The 18,289-nt window shown below is 52.8% G+C and overlaps 1 protein-coding gene across 1 annotated transcript in view; it reads right to left on the reverse strand.

Annotated features, from left to right (window-relative positions):
* Window positions 1-819: 819 nt before the first annotated feature.
* LOC133352003 (FRAS1-related extracellular matrix protein 1-like) overlaps window positions 820-18,289 on the reverse strand; it is a 61,825-nt gene continuing 44,355 nt past the window's right edge. Inside the window, 10 exon segments of the mRNA XM_061567682.1 lie at window positions 820-2,390; window positions 4,407-4,492; window positions 6,465-6,580; window positions 8,397-8,528; window positions 9,702-9,899; window positions 11,389-11,436; window positions 12,270-12,583; window positions 13,153-13,302; window positions 18,056-18,074; window positions 18,076-18,129. Of these exon segments, the coding sequence (XP_061423666.1) occupies window positions 2,140-2,390; window positions 4,407-4,492; window positions 6,465-6,580; window positions 8,397-8,528; window positions 9,702-9,899; window positions 11,389-11,436; window positions 12,270-12,583; window positions 13,153-13,302; window positions 18,056-18,074; window positions 18,076-18,129 (1,368 nt within the window). The 3' untranslated portion in view covers window positions 820-2,139.

The raw sequence follows: 18,289 nt of genomic DNA on the forward strand, positions 1-18,289 counted from the left end.
GTTCGACTCAGGGCCACCTCTAACATCGGTGCGGATGTTGGGTAGCCATCGAACAGAAACGGTGGTCACCGCATCGCCCTTTCAGCTGCGCTTCTGCGGCCGTCTGTAACGCTCTTCCTGCCGATATTAGGAGGCCACTGGAGCGATGCACTTTTAAATCATCATCATCTAGATTGAAAACTCATTTCTTTAGAACTGCTTTTTGCGCTTCGTTTGTCGTGCTGCCCCCGCACCTCCGATTAGCACGGTTGGCTACGCACGGTGCGAAAGAAGTTGAACGTGCATGACATACACACTCCGGTGGGGAGCGATGTCTGAACCAGTTATGGTCTTCGCTTTGTCGACTTGGCCTTGAACGAGCAGCTGATGTGGTGTGTCCGTCGCATCGCCCCATCGGGTGACAATGCCGTCACAACTCCGCGGAGTTTGTCATTTGCGCGGTTTTCGCAGAGGCCGCGTAAAACCCCAGACAATCGGAGAGGCAACGGCAGCAGGAAGGCGCCGAATTCCTTCCTCCCAAGCTCTGCAGTCCTCTATGTATCACATTATTACCGGCCAACAAATGACACTTTAACTATCACGCGTGCACAGGAACATATGAAGCTTTGAACCCAGTGACTCGAGTTTGAATTCCGGAGCACGGCTCACAGCCGAGCACGGTGACCCGCGTCACCGACCCGCACCGATGAGGGTGGTGAAGTATGGTTAAACAACCCTTGACCGTCGTGGTGTCTTCAGAGCCCTCGTCCGGCAGTGTATCGACGAAGGGCTGTAAACGATTACAATGTCGTAGACGTGAATACCGTACACGACTCGGCATAAGTTGGAGTCGATTTATTACACAATGCGGTGGGAACGCAGACGTACCTGTAACCGCAAGCATTCGTCGAGAAACACGTCCCGTGAATATACACTGGCAACAAATACTGCTTTTTAAAAAATATAACTCTCGTTTCGTTACAAAACGCGTGCGCAACACCACACTAGGTTAGGCTATGGAAGGAGTTTACGACGACGGGAGCGAGCAGAGCACGGTTCGGTCCGAGCTTCGAGGCAAGAACATGATCCAAACGAATGATCTCTTCTTACGGGACGTGCGGTGGTGTTTTTGCTGCCGTTTCGAACGGCGCTCCGAACACTTTCCCATCGACACGTCTCGCGCGAGAACCCCGCTCCGAGACGTCTACAAGTTGCAGGGCGGGGACCGGGCGGTTGGGGGGGGGTCCCGTTCACCGCTGAATCTCAGAACGCGCAAGAGGCTCAGCGTTAATTTGATTTGGGGAGGCGTCGTAGCGCCGCTGTTTTTAAAGACGTCGTTACTCGCCGCGGAGAACCGTGACGACACGACCGCCGCCGCTCTACGACAGCTGGCGCCAAACTGTGCCACTCGCCCTGCCGCGTGGCCTTCTACTTCCGATTCCGTTCCGATGGCACACGCGAAAAACTGACGACGTACACGTACGTCATCGGAATTGGAAGGAGTTAATCGCAGCGGGGAGTGGTGGTGCAGCGATTGGCGCACGATTCTCGTCTACCGCTAACATCGAGTGACATCGGAACCGGTCCTGGGAATACCACCAATCCAACTCCCCCCCCCCCAACTCTTCCACCTTCACCAACCCGCACTGACCAGCGTGGTAAAGTATAGTCATACTCCATCTTGCTTAATAATCCAGGAGAGTCACGCTGAGTCACAGGACTCTTCATCAGGAGGGTGCTGCCGCTGCTGCTACACTAGATTTGTATTCGAAAAGATGCTTTCAGCCAATCTGTGATGAGTTGTGTTTATTGTTTAGTCACGTGGGGAGGAAACCGGAGCACCCGAGCGAGCGTGGGGGACAACAACGCTCAAGCCTCGTACAGATGGAGACAGATGGCGATTAGTCCACACTTGCTGTAACCACGCGTTGGGGAGCTTCGATTCGATCGGTGATCGAGCGCGTGGGGCACACACGTGGAGCGAAACGTCGCGGGCATCGCGCCGAACGGCAACGCGCGGCGACGGCGGAGAGTTGATGCCGGTGGAGTTCCGTGGTCGAGATTCCTGCTTGGAAGAGAAACTTCACGTTGTGGCCGCCCCTTCTAGCCTCCCCCCCAAGGCCCAACCTTGCCTTGCCTTCCGTCGGGAAGGGGAGGGCATCATTCTCGCACGCACACGTAGGGGAGCGACGCGCCCCCCCTGCACCCCCGCCTGGCCCACTTCCCCCTCTGCTGGGCCAGGACGCAGCCGCCGTGGGCCCCCCCGCGGGGCCTCCGACGCCGCCCGCCGCCGCCGCCCCCGCGTGGGGCCGCGTCGCGTTCGGAGCGGCCGCCCCCTCGCCAGTTGGTGAAGGTGACCGGGTCGCCGTTGCTCCACTGCCAGCTGCCCTCCTCCTGCCGGTCGCTCAGGCCTGTGCACAGCACGGTTTAGAAATGTACCCTTTAAAAATACTTAATATTTTAAAAATATATATATAAGTTGAATATCCAGCTGGAAAACAGCAACGTCAAATCGGTGCCGTTGTGTGGCTCAGAGAGTTGGCACGGAGAGGATGGGGTCCTCCCATAACAGATGCCTCCACAGGAGAATCTGCTGCAGCATTCTTCCGGCCAAACAAAACCCACGGCACCGAACTGCACGAGAAGACCGCTTGTCCTAGTGTCGCACACAAGACACCGAGAGACGGACACTCGGCTGGCTGGGACACGTTCTCAGAATGGACCAGGACCGTATTCCAAAAATTGCCCTGAGATGAACACCACGGGGCAAAAGGAAACCTGGATGAGCCAATACCACTTTGTTCTCCCCGTGGTCACGTGGATTTTTCTCCGGGTCCACCGGTTTTTCCTCTAAATTTCGAAACATGCATTTAAGAGTATTTGGCTGCTCTAGATTTCGATGTGATAAGCCGCTTCGTTGAGCTATCATTGTGGCCAGGTGGCTTCTAGAGCTACGTAGCTCAGTGTGCCTTCCCTCGTAAAATAAAAACTAGTTTAGTTTTATAGTGTTAGCTATGGAAGGAAACGGAAACCCATGCAGAACAAGAGTAGGAGTCTACACACTTCACACGGGGATGCACCCGAGTTTGGAATCAAACCCGGGCCCTTCTTGCCGTGAAGCACCGCGGCGTTTACCACCACGCCGCCACCCTGCCCGGCGAGCTTCGCTCTCTCCGTGGCAGCTCCCCGCCGTCTGGAACGCCTTAGCCCACTGCCGCACATTTGCAGTGGCGCTCAACATCACGAGGACCTCTAAGGGGGCGCTTCAAGGCCCCGCACACCTCCTCCCTCGCCTGGCTTTTGAGCGACGCTGAGATTGCCCCCCCCCCGCGCCTCCGTCACTGTCATTTATGTCCGTGAAATACTGCGTGCATAACAGATTGCGTTATTATTGTTGTAGCATTATTATTATTATTGCGTTTGCTTTGTTAAATTACATTTAATTTTCCTTCCTTTACATTTCTTGTTCGTAAAAGAGTATTCGTGACGCTTTGCATTATTAGTTTTACGTTTCTGACCGGTTCCCTATTCCCGTAACATTGCAGAGTACTGTACCGATGCTGGCCGTTTGCATCGCGACCGACGTAACCACAATCACGACCAAGCCCTGTAGCGTACAACACGCGGTACAACATACAGAACAGTCGCAGGACACACGTGAAAAAATAGAGCCTAACAGCTTATTGGGCACCTTCCTGCTGAAATAAATTAAATATTAAATCTAAATCTATTTAGTGGTATTATTCTGCATTGGACTAGCTCAGGGGTCGGCAACCTTTCAAAGAAGAAGAGACAATTTTTTTGGCCTTTGCCCAAAATAGTTTCGATAGCCACATCACTCACGCAGAGCTACTTGTAGACAAACACAGAAGCAGGTATACAGCAGATAATACACGTTTGACTGTTGTACATTCTGTTGTCACCAGGACATTCCATAGTGACCCATTCCCTGCCATTTTTAATCAATAATCTTTACGTTAAATTATGCTGAAGATTTAAGTTTTAATTTAAAGCTTTCGTGACTGCAGGGATTCATATTCTTGGTTCTTTCGGTAAAGTCATGTAGAAGGGAGATAATAAAATAATATGAATATAAACAATAAAAATTCTCACGACGTTTCGACTGCAACACTGGATTTCACACCTGATGATGATTGCTTGTGTTGCAGTCAAAACGTCGTGAGAATTTTTATTGTTTTATATTTATATTACTTTATTATCTCTCTTCTACGTGACTTTACCGAAAGAACCAAGAATATGCAAGTTTTAGTTTTTTTAAAACGGCTACCCGCAACAGGGGCAGCCAAAGAGCCACAAGGGGGACGCCAAAAAGCCGCATGCCGCTCCTGAGCCGCAGGTTGCCGACCCCTGGACGAGCAGTGCACTCTGGAGTAAAAACCACCGAAGGCCCGCGCGCGGTGTCGTACCGATCCAGAATGGCTGGCGGCTGCCAAAGTCCCAGAGCCAGGACATCTCCTCCCGGGACCGCACGCTCACCAGGGAGCCGTCGTGACTGTGGGGAACAGCGGACAGCAAAACGGTCGGCTTGCAAAACTTACAAAAATAAGCCCTCGCCTCGCGGACGAACAACCAGCCGCGCCGCGCCTCCTGAACGCACGACACACGCCGGGGGAATCTCTCTCTCTGTCTCGCTCTGCGACACGCGAGCGTTGTTGCGCCGCGCTCGTTATATCTACGTCAACGGAGGGGATCGTCCGCATGCCCACGTACGCAAGTATCCTGCGAGAAGTCTGGTCGCTGTGGAAGAGTAGTTGAACTTTCTTTCGCGCCGTACGTAGCCAAACGTGCGAATCAGAGGTGCGGAAAATATCACGTCCCAGTTATTAAAATGAGACAAAATTCCCCGCAATTATAGGCCAAATAATTGGTGGTTGCCAACCGGTGGTCCGCAAGGCCGAATGTAGGAAGTAGAGCTCTCTTCTGTCAGCAGTGGCCCTGAGCGAGCAGATGCAGGGCTGCACTTGTACCTTCCTCACCAACACAATGTTGTTATCTTTGTCTGCAGAACTCTTCCCAGATTGCCCCACTAAAGGTGAACAATTAGCACGGTCGGCTATGTACGCTGCAAAAGAAGTTCAACATACATACGTACATACAACGAATGCGGAGCCATCTGAGAAATGTCGTGACATGCTGCATGTAGTTTACGTGATCGAGTTCAAGATTGCGATTGAAATCGACTTTCGAGAGTTCGACTCCCAGCCACGGCCAACATCAGTTGGCGAGAGATGTGTGAGCCGGCGCTTGTGCTCGCAAAGATTACAATCCACTGCTGGGATGAACTTCTCCACATGTCGGTCGTGGGGATTGTCGGAACACACTCGCGTAGGAATTGTCAACCACCCTGCGCTACGAACCCGTCCACCCGACATCGGCGGGTGAGTGAAATCCTAACGTGTCCGGGGTTCCCCCACTTCGCCAAACCCGCGCCGACCAGCGTGGTGAAGTATGGTCAAACAACCCCGCTTGTCGACGCACGGCATAGGGACGGGCCGGCCTTCATCTAGCAGTGGATTGCCGCGTGGCTGCAGATTATCACCGTGATCATTTCCTCAGCACACTGACATTGACCACGTGTACTTGACCCGGTGTTGAGCTGCCCCCCAGTGGTGGAGTTTGACATCGCGGAATTGAGCGCTGACAAGGCAATTGCTGCCGTGTGATGAGTGTGCTCAGCCTCAAATGAGTACATGCTGTGGTGTGTCATCATCGCGACAAGAGAGACAAAGGCGGCCGGGCGCGGTGCTGGCCACCCACCCCCTAGTGTGCCGTGTCGGCCTTCACAGGTGCTACTATGAAGGCGAACAGCACTTGCCCCAACAGTCTGTTAAGGCTCTACAGGGGATGTTTGTGTGTGTGTGCGTGAGTGCGTGTGTGTGAAAGCATGTGCGCGTGTGTGCGTGAGTGAGAGCATATGTGCGTGTGTGTATGTGCGTGCATGTGAATGCGTGTGTGTGTGTGTCAGTCATTCGACACATGACACCTGGGTCTGCCCCGTGACCTCCTGCCAGCGGGCGTTCGACACTTCACGTGGCCTCAACGTGCACATAGTCTGGCACAAGCGTCGTGGTGACATCACCGCCAATTAGTGGCGAATGGCCGTTGTTGTTGTTGTGAGTATCAGTGTGCGTGCGTGCATGTGTGTGAGTGTGTGCGTGAGTGCGTGAGTGTGTGTGTGAGTGTGTGCGTGTGTGCATGCGTGCGTGAGTGCGTGCGTGTGTGTATGCGTGAGTGTGTGCGTGAGTGTGTGCGCGAATGCGTGAGTGAGTGAGTGCGTGCGTGAGTGCGTGTGTGTGAGTGTGTGTGTGAGTGTGCGTGAGTGTGTGCGTGCATGCGTGTGTGAGTGTGTGTGAGTGTGTGCGCGACTGCGTGAGTGAGTGCGTGAGTGTGTGCGCGACTGCGTGAGTGTGTGTGTGCGTGCGTGTGTGAGCGTAAGTGCGTGCGTGCGCTGCGTCTGCTCTCACATCTGCCGGCAGCTCCGCTCGGCCTCGGCCCAGTTGGCGGACACGGAGGCCACGAGCAGGAAGCAGCGTCCCCCGTGGAGCGTCCACGCCGACGGGCACCGCCGCCCCACCGCCTCCTTGCCCAGAGGGAGAGAGAGACAGAGGAGTCATCACAAGAAAGACAAAGATTCCCCGTGTAGCCTTTACAGACTGCTGGGGCAAGTGCTGTTCGCGAGTAGAACCTATGAAGGCCGGAGCGGCACACGAGGGGGTGGGTGGCCAGCACCACGTCTGGCTGCCTTCGTCACCCCAGTGGCGATGTTTACACACCGCAACGGGTAGCCATTTGAGGCCGAGTCGACCTAGGGGAGGCTCAGAACCGGTTCAGATATTCGTCACTCCTGTTGTCTTTGCGCACATATCATGCACGCACACACACACAACACGGTCATTCGCAAAGATCTCCCTACAGCCATACAGACTGTTGGGGCGAGTGCCGTAGTGAGCCCCTATTAAAGTCCGGCACCGTGCACAAAGGCGTGGCGTGGGCAGTTCCACGCCCTGCTGCCTTTGTCTCCCCAGTGCGGATGTTTAGGCCGAGTCGAAATAGTGGAGACCCAGGACTGGTCATCATTTTCGACATTGATGTTGGCCATGAGCGGGAATCGGACTCAGGTCACCGGGCTCATTGTGCAGTGCGCTAACCACTGCGATAACGCTCCCTACATAGTCAAACTGTAATTTTAACACACAAAGAGGTATCGTCACAAACACATCAACACACACGTGCAGATTTAGCGATACCACAATTCGTAATTCATTTTTGAGTTAAGACACATAATGATCTGGCCAGATTTGTGTCGTAAGACTCTCCACCACCCGTCATGGCCAAAATAATTTAACCATCACATTCACAAGCTTCTAATGCAACCAAAAATGATTGCTTCAGTTCGCTGGCGAGTTGAAGCAACAACGATACAGATTTGGCAGCAATCGAATACAGGGACTCCTCTACTTACGAACATTCGACTTACAAACTTTCAGAGATACGAACAAGCCCGTCTGTATGTCCAGTTGCCTGTTCGGACCGAGAACCGTAAGTTTAACCACTGCGGTGGGGGCCGCTACATCTGCAAATCGTGAAGAACCAGTGGCATCTGCATCTGCAGGAGATTATACAACTTTTAAAACCATTCCCCGTGTTTAGTGTACATGCCGAACAACATGTTTGGAATCGACAGGAGAAAAGTTGAACTTATGGACAAATCGATTTACAAACAGGCCTCTGGAACCTAACTCGTTCGTAAGCAGAGGAATCCCTGTACAATGCTTCACTTGAAACTGCGCCAAACACCTTAAGGACAAAATCCAATGAAGTCAGAGTAAAATCCACGTCTTCCTGGAATGTCATTCTTCCAGGGAATGTCATTCTGCTGGAATTTTCCGAATTCCATCCCGAATTTTGTCCTCAAGATGCTAGGCGCAGTTTTCAAGCGGAGGGTTGCGTACCGAAACCGCTACATTTCTCGGCGTGAATTGTCCTTTCATTTACGGGGTGAGCTGAACCATTGGTGTTATCGGTGCGATAAACACTCGTGCGCACCTCCGACTAGCACGGTTGGCTATGTACGGTGCGAAAGAAGTTCAACGTGCACACGTGCATACATTGTACACCACGTGGCAATGTCATACGGTTCGCTGCGTCGACGTTATCTGTGACGGCACAAATTTGGCCACATCGTCACGTGGCCTAACACGAAAATCAATTTAGAATTAGATACGACAATGTCTCAGAAATGTTAACAAGCAAAACAAAATCCTTTAGCAGTTCATCATGGACACGCACTATTATTCGGCAAAATGATACATCTATTGACAATATAATTATTGAATAATGAGCTTATTGTGAGAACGTTTAAAAGATGCGTGTGCGTGTGTGTGTGCCCGCTTTACCGTGTGCTTGGGGTCCCAGGCACGCCACGTAATCCCATCGCACTTGAACAGCCGATTGCTGTTCGCGTCAAAGTGCATGAGATCTTTCAGTTCCGGGGTACAATGCTTGGGAAAGGTGGATTCAGCGAACACCTAGAGAGCAGAAAGGAAAACTCTTGCAGGTCAATCGCAGCTTATTTTATTTTTAAATCACCACCCCCACTGGCCATGCAGTTGTGCGGGATCCATGGTGAGGGTGGAGGGATGCGTGATGTCAGCGTGATGCAGGTGACGTCATACTATATTCGGACAGAAACAAGTTTTGCTGGCGCTCAGGCAGGTGGGGACAAGTTAGCAGTGACGTCATCATGGAGATGTGACGTCAACACCGCGCACTTGCCCGCAAGCCCCTCGCCAGCCAGCCAGCCAGCAAAACTTTTGGCTAATATAGTCTGATAAGCCACAAGATGAGAAGAGGAGAATGAAAATAGGTTAACCACAATAATGGAAATGAGTATACCTGTGTGTCTAAGGAATAAAGTTTTCATCAGTGTATCCAGCCTACAATAACATGGATCTTAAACATGAACAGTGACCAAGAAAATGGATCAATAACTTCATAGTGCAGGAACGCATGGAGAGACGCATGCTTGGAATGGCGCCAAGAGACAAAACAATGGACACAGGGGGAAGAAACAAATACAAGCCAGAGGCATCACATCGACAATGACACAAAGTAAATGGGCTTGGGAAGGACACCACAAGACAGGGTGAGAGTCCACGGACAAGACTGGTGACAGAACGGCGGTCAAAGGAGAGAATGCGCCAAAGAGGATGACCGCCGCGGATAAATGAAGCGATGAGATCAGTTTGTGTGCTGCGGTGAGATGGCTAGTGGCAGCATTGAACCATGAGGGATGGTGATGGCATGGGAAGGCCTTTAGCAGTGGATTGACAGTAGCCGACGACAATGATGATGATCTTCTTGGTTCTTTCGGTAAAGTCAAGTAGAATGGAAATAATAAAATAATAAAAATAAAACATAATAAAATAATTCTCACGACGTTTCGGCCACAACGCAAGCAGCCGTCCTCAGGTGAAGAACAGGTCTGCTTGCGTTGTGGCCGAAAGGTCGTGAGAATTAATTAATTGTTTTATTTTTATTATTTTATTATTTCCATTCTACGTGACTTTACCGAAAGAACCAAGAAGATGAATCCCTGCAGTCACGAAAGCTTTAAATCGAAATTTAATGATGATAATGATGATGAAGGAAATACAGTTGCGGTGAAAATGTCACAACTCAGTCGAGTACCGAGGCCTAACCTGTTGCTGGGAGTCTTGCGGGCCTGGGGCCGGTGCTGGTTTGTCTGCCTGAACAGGCGGCTCTTGTGGCGGGTAGGCAGCGGGCGAGAAAGGGAGGCTCTCGGGAGCCTGGCGGGCCCGCACCGACACGCTCGCCTGCGATAGCGCCGCGCCGCCAACCGCTTCCTTCTCCAGACGTAGCGGCACGAGGCCGTGGTACTGCCGGGAGAATTCACGGCACAAATCCCTCGCGGAACGAGCGACACAAGCCCCGACGTGCGACACAAGCCCTGACGATCGCACCGAGGCACGGCGACCGCGCGCTTCGTGCGTCGCTCTTTCCCATGGCGGGGGGAGTTGGGGGCCACGTCTTGTGATACAGAAACCGCCAAAATATCTTGTGAAAAACAGATGTCTAGCAATATCGGAAAGAGGGGAGAACGACGTGTAAATGCATTGTCTTGCGTGATGCGTGAATGTTTTTATTACCACACAACTCACAAAAAACAGGAATTTTTTCAATCTAGATGATCTAAAAGTGCATAGCTCCCAACGGCTTCCTAATATCAGAAGGGAGAGCATTCCAGATAGCCACAGCAAGCGCACCTGAAAGCGCGTGAAAGCATCGTACGTTGCGTCGTTTGCGCAAATTTAACAGCAGACCGCTGTGGAGTTTGAAACTCCACAGGCCTGTGCAGGAAAGCGCAGCCAAGCGTTGAAGGCAACCACAACTGGAGCCAATGATTGCCCAAGCTCTGTGGTCCTATATTGGGATGTTTGGCAAACTCCATCAATGAATTCTGCTACAGGACTGCCTATACACTCAATCCGCACCCGTACAGATGGAAATTAAACCACGTGGTAGGCCCCGTGTGGTCATGGGCCAGAATGGCTACCTTGTCAAGAGGACAATCCTGGGAAAACCAGCACAGGTGCCAACCCTCGTCAACCCTACAGATTTAAGCATTAGGCTGCCATTTCGTCAACCATTTTATGTACATGTAAATATAAAGGGATATTGCTATGACAATCTCTACGTGGTAAATGGGTTCAAAATATCGGCAGCCCACAGCTTCAACTGACCTAAAACTAAACAGTTTTATTTTTATTTTAGCAGGTAAGGCCCACTAAGCTACGTAGCTCTTCTTCAGAAGCGACCTGGCTATCACAAATGGTAGCTCAACCAAGTGGCTTACCACGTGGAAACGTATCGCAGCCAGACAGTCTAAACGCACGTTGATTCTAAATGTGGAGGGAAAAACCGGAGGACTCGGAGATAATGCTAGGAGCACAATAACAAATACTCAAATGGTGCTGTTAGATGCCTGAATGACCATGAGCTTATGGCATTCCCAGACTAAGTATGCACGTATAATTCCTTTCATCAATCCGCTTCCAGATGGGGGACTTCCTCCACCGTGAAGATTGTGGGGGTTATTTGACCAGACTTCACCGTGCTGGTCAGTGGGTATTGACGAAGGCAAGGACCACAGTCGTGGGGGAACAGAATCACAGGACAACGAATGGCTTTGCTGCACCGCATCTGTACACAACAGCCTGCCGTGCATGACGGTTAGTCACCCAAACACTTTCCAGGCTCAACTCTTGCTTAGCTTCTGAAGTCTACTACGGTCGGCCACATTCCCGGTAATTCAATTACAGAGGATGGAAGTGAAGTTCTGAGGGGAGGGGGGAGGGGGGTTCCTACCGTCCACATGACGTCCGTCTTGTTCCTGATGACGGAGGACGGAGGCACCTGTCGAGACAGCGCAAATTGACTTCAGAATAATAATGGCAACATGTTCGCTCACTCTCGAAGAAGGGAGGGAGGGGACGACTCAGAGGCACGAGGAGGCATCACAGACGAGCGGGAAGAAGGCAGCAGCTGCCACGCAGTGAGCTGGCGGCCAACAATTTCCCAAGCTCTGCAGTCCTCTGTATATAGAGATTACGGTGTTTTCGGCCAATTAAGCCTTCCCCATTCCGATGACGTTCGTGCACGTCATCAGTTTTTCTTACTCTAGTTCTGGTTGCCTTCAACGCTTGCCCGCGGTTTCCTGCACAGCGGTTTTCAGTGAAATTTGCGCAAACGACGCGACTTACGATGCTTTCACGCGCTTTCAGGTGCGCCTGCTGTGGCCGTCTGGAATGCTCTTCCCTTCCGATATTAGGAAGCCGCTGGGAGCTGTGCACTTTTAAATCATTATCTAGATTGACAACTCACTTCTATAGAGCTGCTTTTTGTGTTTAGATTGTTGTCCTTTCCCTCCGCACGGTTGGCTACGTACGGTGTGAAAGAAATCCAACAAACATACAACAACGGCCATTCGCCACCAAGTAGTGGGTGATGTCACCACGGTGCTTGTGCCAGGCGATGTGCCACTTCAAGGCCACGTGATGTGTCAAACGCTCGCTGGCAGGTCAGGGGACAGACTCAAGTGCCATGGGCTGACTGACTGAGATGACCGATGCCACCACCTGTGCCTCCTTCTGTGCCAACTTACATATAAAAATACATAAGTACAATTAAATAAAAAGAAACGCACATATGTACACGTCATAGCACGTCTTCATTCCCATCGCTCTCACCACTTTGCCCGAGCCGATGGCGCGCAGCCGTGCCGTCTGCCGGGGTGCGGCAACAACCGGTCTCCCGGCCGCCACGTCGAGTTGGCCTGGCACGTGCCACGATCCTCCCCCAGCTCCTCCTCCCCCAGCTCCTCCTCCTCCACCGCCGGCGCCACGACCGGACAGCTTCTCGTGGAAGTCCGGCACGTCACCGCGCACCGACACGTAGCCGGGCTGCAGCGACTCCATGCGGATCGTGAGCGGAGCGGCAGCGTCGTCGTCGTCGTCGTCGCCGCCGTCGTCCAAATCCCCGCCGTGCGATGTGTCGCAGCGGCCTGCCACAAGACGCGGTCCGTCGGCCGGCGACGGGCGGGGTCGGGCCCGCAGTTATTCGGGGCAAAACTTAGAACGCGGATAATCTTGCCCGACACACGTGACATGCGCACAGCCTAAACGCCCTCAGCATCAGGAGGTGCGTTCACAAACATCGTCCACTCGCGATTACTCGGGGGTAATGGCGGTAGAAGGATGGTGGGGTGGCAGGAGGGGGCAGGCCCAGATTAAAAATAAAATAACACGGATTATGGAAAACAGGTGAAATGCGGCTATGAAGACGGATTCATTGTTTAACCCCACTCAGAACTGGGGGGGGGGGGGTGGGAGTGGGGGGGGGGTGAAGACGCGGCACGCGTCATCCGATGTCATTGCCTAAAGTAATCGGTTGACACCCGCCGACGAGTTCGAGGTCACGCGGAGAACTGCGAGGGTCGCCGACCCTCGACGAGTCGGGAGCAGCCAACAGTTGGAGCCGGCGCCAGAGCTCTCGGCTCTTCAAACCAGCACGGCCTCCCCTTCGCCCCCCCTCCCTCCCCCGTGACCCCCCCCCCCGCTCGCCCTTACGAACCGGCCGTCCCATCGGCTATCGCGACGAGCGTGCTGTCCTGCGCGCCCAGCACGGCGTTGACGGGCGCGTGCAGATAAACACGCAGCCGCTCCGTGGCCTCCTCCAGCCCGTCGTCCTTTATCGCCACGTTCCACGTCCTGGAAGTGACGCCTGCCCAACGCACAGACGGCAAAGGTGGCGGGGGGTGGGGACAGCGACGGTTGAGGGTCACGCACATAGGGGTGAGGGTGCGGTCTGCTCCATTTGAAGACGTAGCTCACGCTCGGCTACCCGTGGGCAGACTGAGGGCGAGATGTCATCTGCCTCGCCTGGTATGCAGGAGGTCGTGGGCTCGGTTCTGACCCTGACGCCTGCTGCTGTATATTTGGAGTTTGCGTGTCTCTCTCTTCCCGTGGTCGTGTGGATTTTTCTCCGGGTCCTCCGATTTTCCAACATGTATTTAAGAGTATTTGGCTGCTATGAATTTGTACGCGACAAAGCTACTTCGTGCAGCTATCATTCATGGTCAGGTCACTTCTGAAAAAGAGCTATATGGCTAAGCGGGCCTTACCTGGTACAATAAAAATAGTTTAGTTGTATACATCGCCTGGCTTGTGGGTTAACCATGTGCACTGGTTTAACGGGTTGGCTGCTCCTCATCGAGGGTCAGTGGCATGGGTGTCCACACGAGCGCCAAAACACGTTGGCAAGGATCGATGGAAACTGGACGGCGCATTTGGCGCGTCCACCAACCCCAGATTCCACGCAGGTCAATTAAGCAGTCACCTTCGCTCGCTCGCTCCGCTCCTCCCATGAAAGTGTTTTATTTTAACTAGCTTACCCCACGACCACTTAATCTCCCCCTCATAACCACCACCACCACCGTTCCTGGCTCCCGCTTGGTAATCTCTCTCCATGGCTACCACTCACTCACAATCTGTCTCCATGGCAACCACTCACTTACAATCTGTCTCCTAGGCAACCAATCATTCACAATCTCTCTCCATGGCGACCACTCATTCACAATCTCTCTCCATGGCGACCACTCATTCACAATCTGTCTCCATGGCAACCAATCATTCACAATCTGTCTCCATGGCAACCACTCATTCACAATCTCTCTCCATGGCAACCACTCATTCACAATCTCTCTCCATGGCAACCACTCATTCACAATCTCCATGGCAACCACTCATTCACAATCTGTCTCCATGGCAACCACTCATTCACAATCTGTCTCCATGGCAACCACTCATTCACAATCTCTCCCCATGGCTTCTACTCATTCATAATCTCTCTCCATGGTGACCACTCATTCACAATCTATCTCCATGGCTAACCACTCATTCACAATCTCTCTCCATGGCGACCACTCATTCACAATTTCTCTCCATGGCGACCACTCAGTCACAACCTCCATGGCGACCACTCATTCACAATCTCTCTCCATGGCGACCACTCATTCACAATCTGTCTCCATGGCAACCACTCATTCACAATCTGTCTCCATGGCAACCACTCATTCACAATCTGTCTCCATGGCTACCACTCACTCACAATCTCTATCCATGGCTACCAATTCCCCATCCATCAAATCAATTCATCATATTTTCCTGTCGTGAATTTCGCTTTTACTTAATTCACGCATCGCAGATTTGCCCTCACTACTCCCTCTTGTCTTTTCTATTCACCTCATCTCCACCGTCACATTGACACGCTGGACCGGTCTTAATTCTCTGTGAAGCGTCTTGGCCAAGGCGCTTATAAATGACATTAAGATCAAATAAATACGAATAATAAATGCGCTTGCAGCGTACCTGAATAAGCCGCGTGTTACTTCACCCAGGTTCATATCTCGCACACGCTCGCCCTCCTGCTGCCATATCCCAGGGTAATCGAGAATTCACTCTTCGCGATTCGTATAATAATTTAATAATACATTTGAATATTTATTTCCAAAGATTTCCGTTATTATTAATTTATATTTGTTTCTCATATTTTTATTATTATTGACTATTATTCATTATATCACAAGATAATTTATTTATTATTATTATTATTATTATTTCCCCGGCAATGTTCAAATTGCGCCGCTCTCGGCGTCATGTGGCGAGACGAACGAGCTTCCCAATCGCGGACGCTCGCAGCGAGCATTGCACCACCCCGTGCGAGGACACAGCTTGCGGGAAGGCGGTGCCGCCACCGGCCCACCTCCGAACCCACTTCCGCCAGGGCCTCTCCGTATCCACGCTCGCGCGTTTTATCCACAAGATCCGCCCGCAAACATTGTCCGTCGGATGTGAATAATAATTAAAAAACAAAATTCCCGCAGCTGGAATTGCAAACTTAAGTGAACAATTCAAATCACTCGATGAAGCTGGTCGTTGTGATCTCCAGCGAAGCGTCACAGCACTCAAATTGTACATTTCGTGGGTTCACTCTCCAACACACCGGTGGGCTGAACTAATAACTAACTGGCATGTGCTGTTCACGTGACAAACCTTACTAATTGGCTGTGTCGGGTGGTGGCGGGTTTAGCGACACATTTTTATATTTACGCGATCTAACCCCCCAAAAAAACATACGTTATGAACAATATTGGTCGCGAAAGCCCTGCTACGTGTTAAACTTTAAGTGAAACACATTCCTGCGGTGGGAGCTGGTAGGAACGTTGGGTTGCTCGGTCAATGGCCAGGGTCAACGGCGGCGTGGTGTGTTCCGCAAATATGCCCGACTGTGAGGGCGGGCACAAGCCGGCGTGAGTAGGTTAAACGTTGAGTTTTATAAGGGCACCACGGGGTGACCAGCCCTTCCCCACCTAGCCCCACCCCTCCCACCCCCCACCCAGCCCCACCCTCCCCACCCAACCCCTCCCCACCCTCCCCACCCAGCCCCTCTCCACCCTCCCCTCCCCACCCAGCCCCTCCCTCCCCACCCAGCCCCTCCCTGCACAACGGACACAATAATCCCCTGTGGGCTGGTGTAACCAGGAGGTTCCTACCAGTATAACCAAACACAATACGACAGTTGGTTCGTGCAGACGCTGACAACCGACCAGGCACCAACAAACCGCTCCAGCCTACATCCTGGCTAACTTGCAGCTGACCAACGCTTGGGTTCGAACCCAGGCTCTCAGCGGCGGTGGCTCAGCCACCCTGACCTCGGATCCACCCGGCCACTCCAGACCAATGTTTTTATCCATAAAATGTATTTTTTCCCGCCCACCCATGTTTTTTCCCCAGGGAGCGTGTTCCTGGAACACAGGAAACCCGCACAGCATCACCGTGTCTCCAGACGTCCCAAGGTTTTATCCCGGTTGGCACTGTTGGGGCGTCGTGTTATCACCGTGATGCACGCTCGCACGCGTGCCCGCGTGTGTGTGTGTGTGATGCGGGGAGTGGCAGTGTAAGCGGTTAGCGCTGCTGTGTTATGCATCCGGTGACCCGAATTTGATACTTGCTCACGACCAATAACAGTGGCGAATATTTGAACAGGTTATGGGCTTCCCCTAGGTCGGCTCAGCCTCAAATTAGCAGCTGGTGAGGTGAGTAAACATCAGTACTGGGCAGACAAAGGTGGTGCGGTGTGGTCCTGGCCACCCACCCCCTCGTGTGCCGTGTCGGCCTTCATAGGTGCTCGTAAACAGAACAGGCTATATGCACATTCCTACGCACCTGGCACCCTGAGTTTGATTCCCAGCAATGGCTAATATCAGTGGTGATTATCTGAACCAAATCCTGAGGCTCCCCTCGGTCAACTCAGCCTTAAATGAACTGGTGTGTAAAATGTATACCTGTTGCTAAGTATAAATTGTATACAATGATACTCCACACACAATGCACACGCAGTCATCGATCTACAACAGCAGCCACCGTTCATCGCCCCGTGGTGTTCCCACGTGCTTGTGCCAGGCTAGGTGCACCTTGAGGCCATCACACAAGGTGTGGAAGGCTCGCTGGCAGGAGGTCGTGGGGCAGACCCAGGTGCTGTGGGTCGATGATGATACAAATAACAAAAGAGACTTTCAAATTAGTTCTCTCAAAGCACACTGTACTGACTGAGATGAGGGGGGTCTGTGCTCATCATAAGCTACGCGGCGCCTGCTGCACCAGCGGACCTCAATAATCCTGTGACGCCACTCGACAAACGGCGGTGACACTGTGCGTTCGCTCGCCTGTGCCGACGTCACGGGGCCGAGTTTGAGTCTCGGTGTGGAGCATGACACGTGGGGGACACAGACCCCGAGCTGCAGAACTCCCGCGGGCTACGCCTGCCAACGACGAGACGACTTCCTTCATGATGGCCTCGCGCTACGAGAGCCGCGCGAACGTCCCCCCCCCCCCCAGCTCCCTCTGCTCCCTGACTGAAGTTCTTCTTCCCCCCCCCCCCATCCCCACATAGAAGTACAAACACCACACTTGCGGTCCCCGCTCGGTGGGGCAGCAGCAGAGATCGCAACCGGGTACCCGATACCCGTACCCTACCCGATACCCGGCTACCCGTATCCAGCCGGGTACGGGTAGGGTACGGGTACGGCCGGATACGGGTAGGGTACGGGTACGGCCGGGTACGGGTACGGGTACCCGTTTGCGACCCTGGTGCGGCCGGGTATGGGTACAGGTAAAGAATCAAAACCCATTTGCGACCTCTGGGCAGCAGCAGCGAGCCCAAACTCCCCCTTCCTCCTCTCCAAACTCAGAAGCGCACCGTTCGAGACTTCTGCCCACAGGAGTTTCTGTATCCCCTCGCCCACGCCGTGGTTCGTGCTCTGTACCGGGCTCCTCCCGAAATCGAATAATCAAAACGTTGAAAGAAAAAAAAAGAAATTGGGCGAATGCCAATCGTGCTCGCGATTCGATCGGATGTCACCGATCCGCACTCCGGAGCCAGCCGCTTACGCACCAAACCGCTCGCTCGCTCGCACCTGGATCGAACTGCACGAGGAGAGGCCGAGCTGTGCGTGAAGTCCTTGCCGACAACAGCTGATAACCCTCGCACCTGCGGGAGAGAAGACGAAGGGTGGTGTGATCCCCCGTACAGCCTTCAGCAGACTGTTGGGGCAAGTGCTGTTAGCGAGTGGCACTTGTGAAGGCCGGCACGGCACACGAAGGGGGATGTGTGGTCCAGCACCATGCCCGGCCACCTTTGTCTCCCCAAT

The sequence above is a fragment of the Lethenteron reissneri genome, chromosome 39, assembly GCF_015708825.2.
Source record: "Lethenteron reissneri isolate LAM-NWPU_2019-01 chromosome 39, ASM1570882v1, whole genome shotgun sequence".
NCBI classification, from domain to species: domain Eukaryota; kingdom Metazoa; phylum Chordata; class Hyperoartia; order Petromyzontiformes; family Petromyzontidae; genus Lethenteron; species Lethenteron reissneri.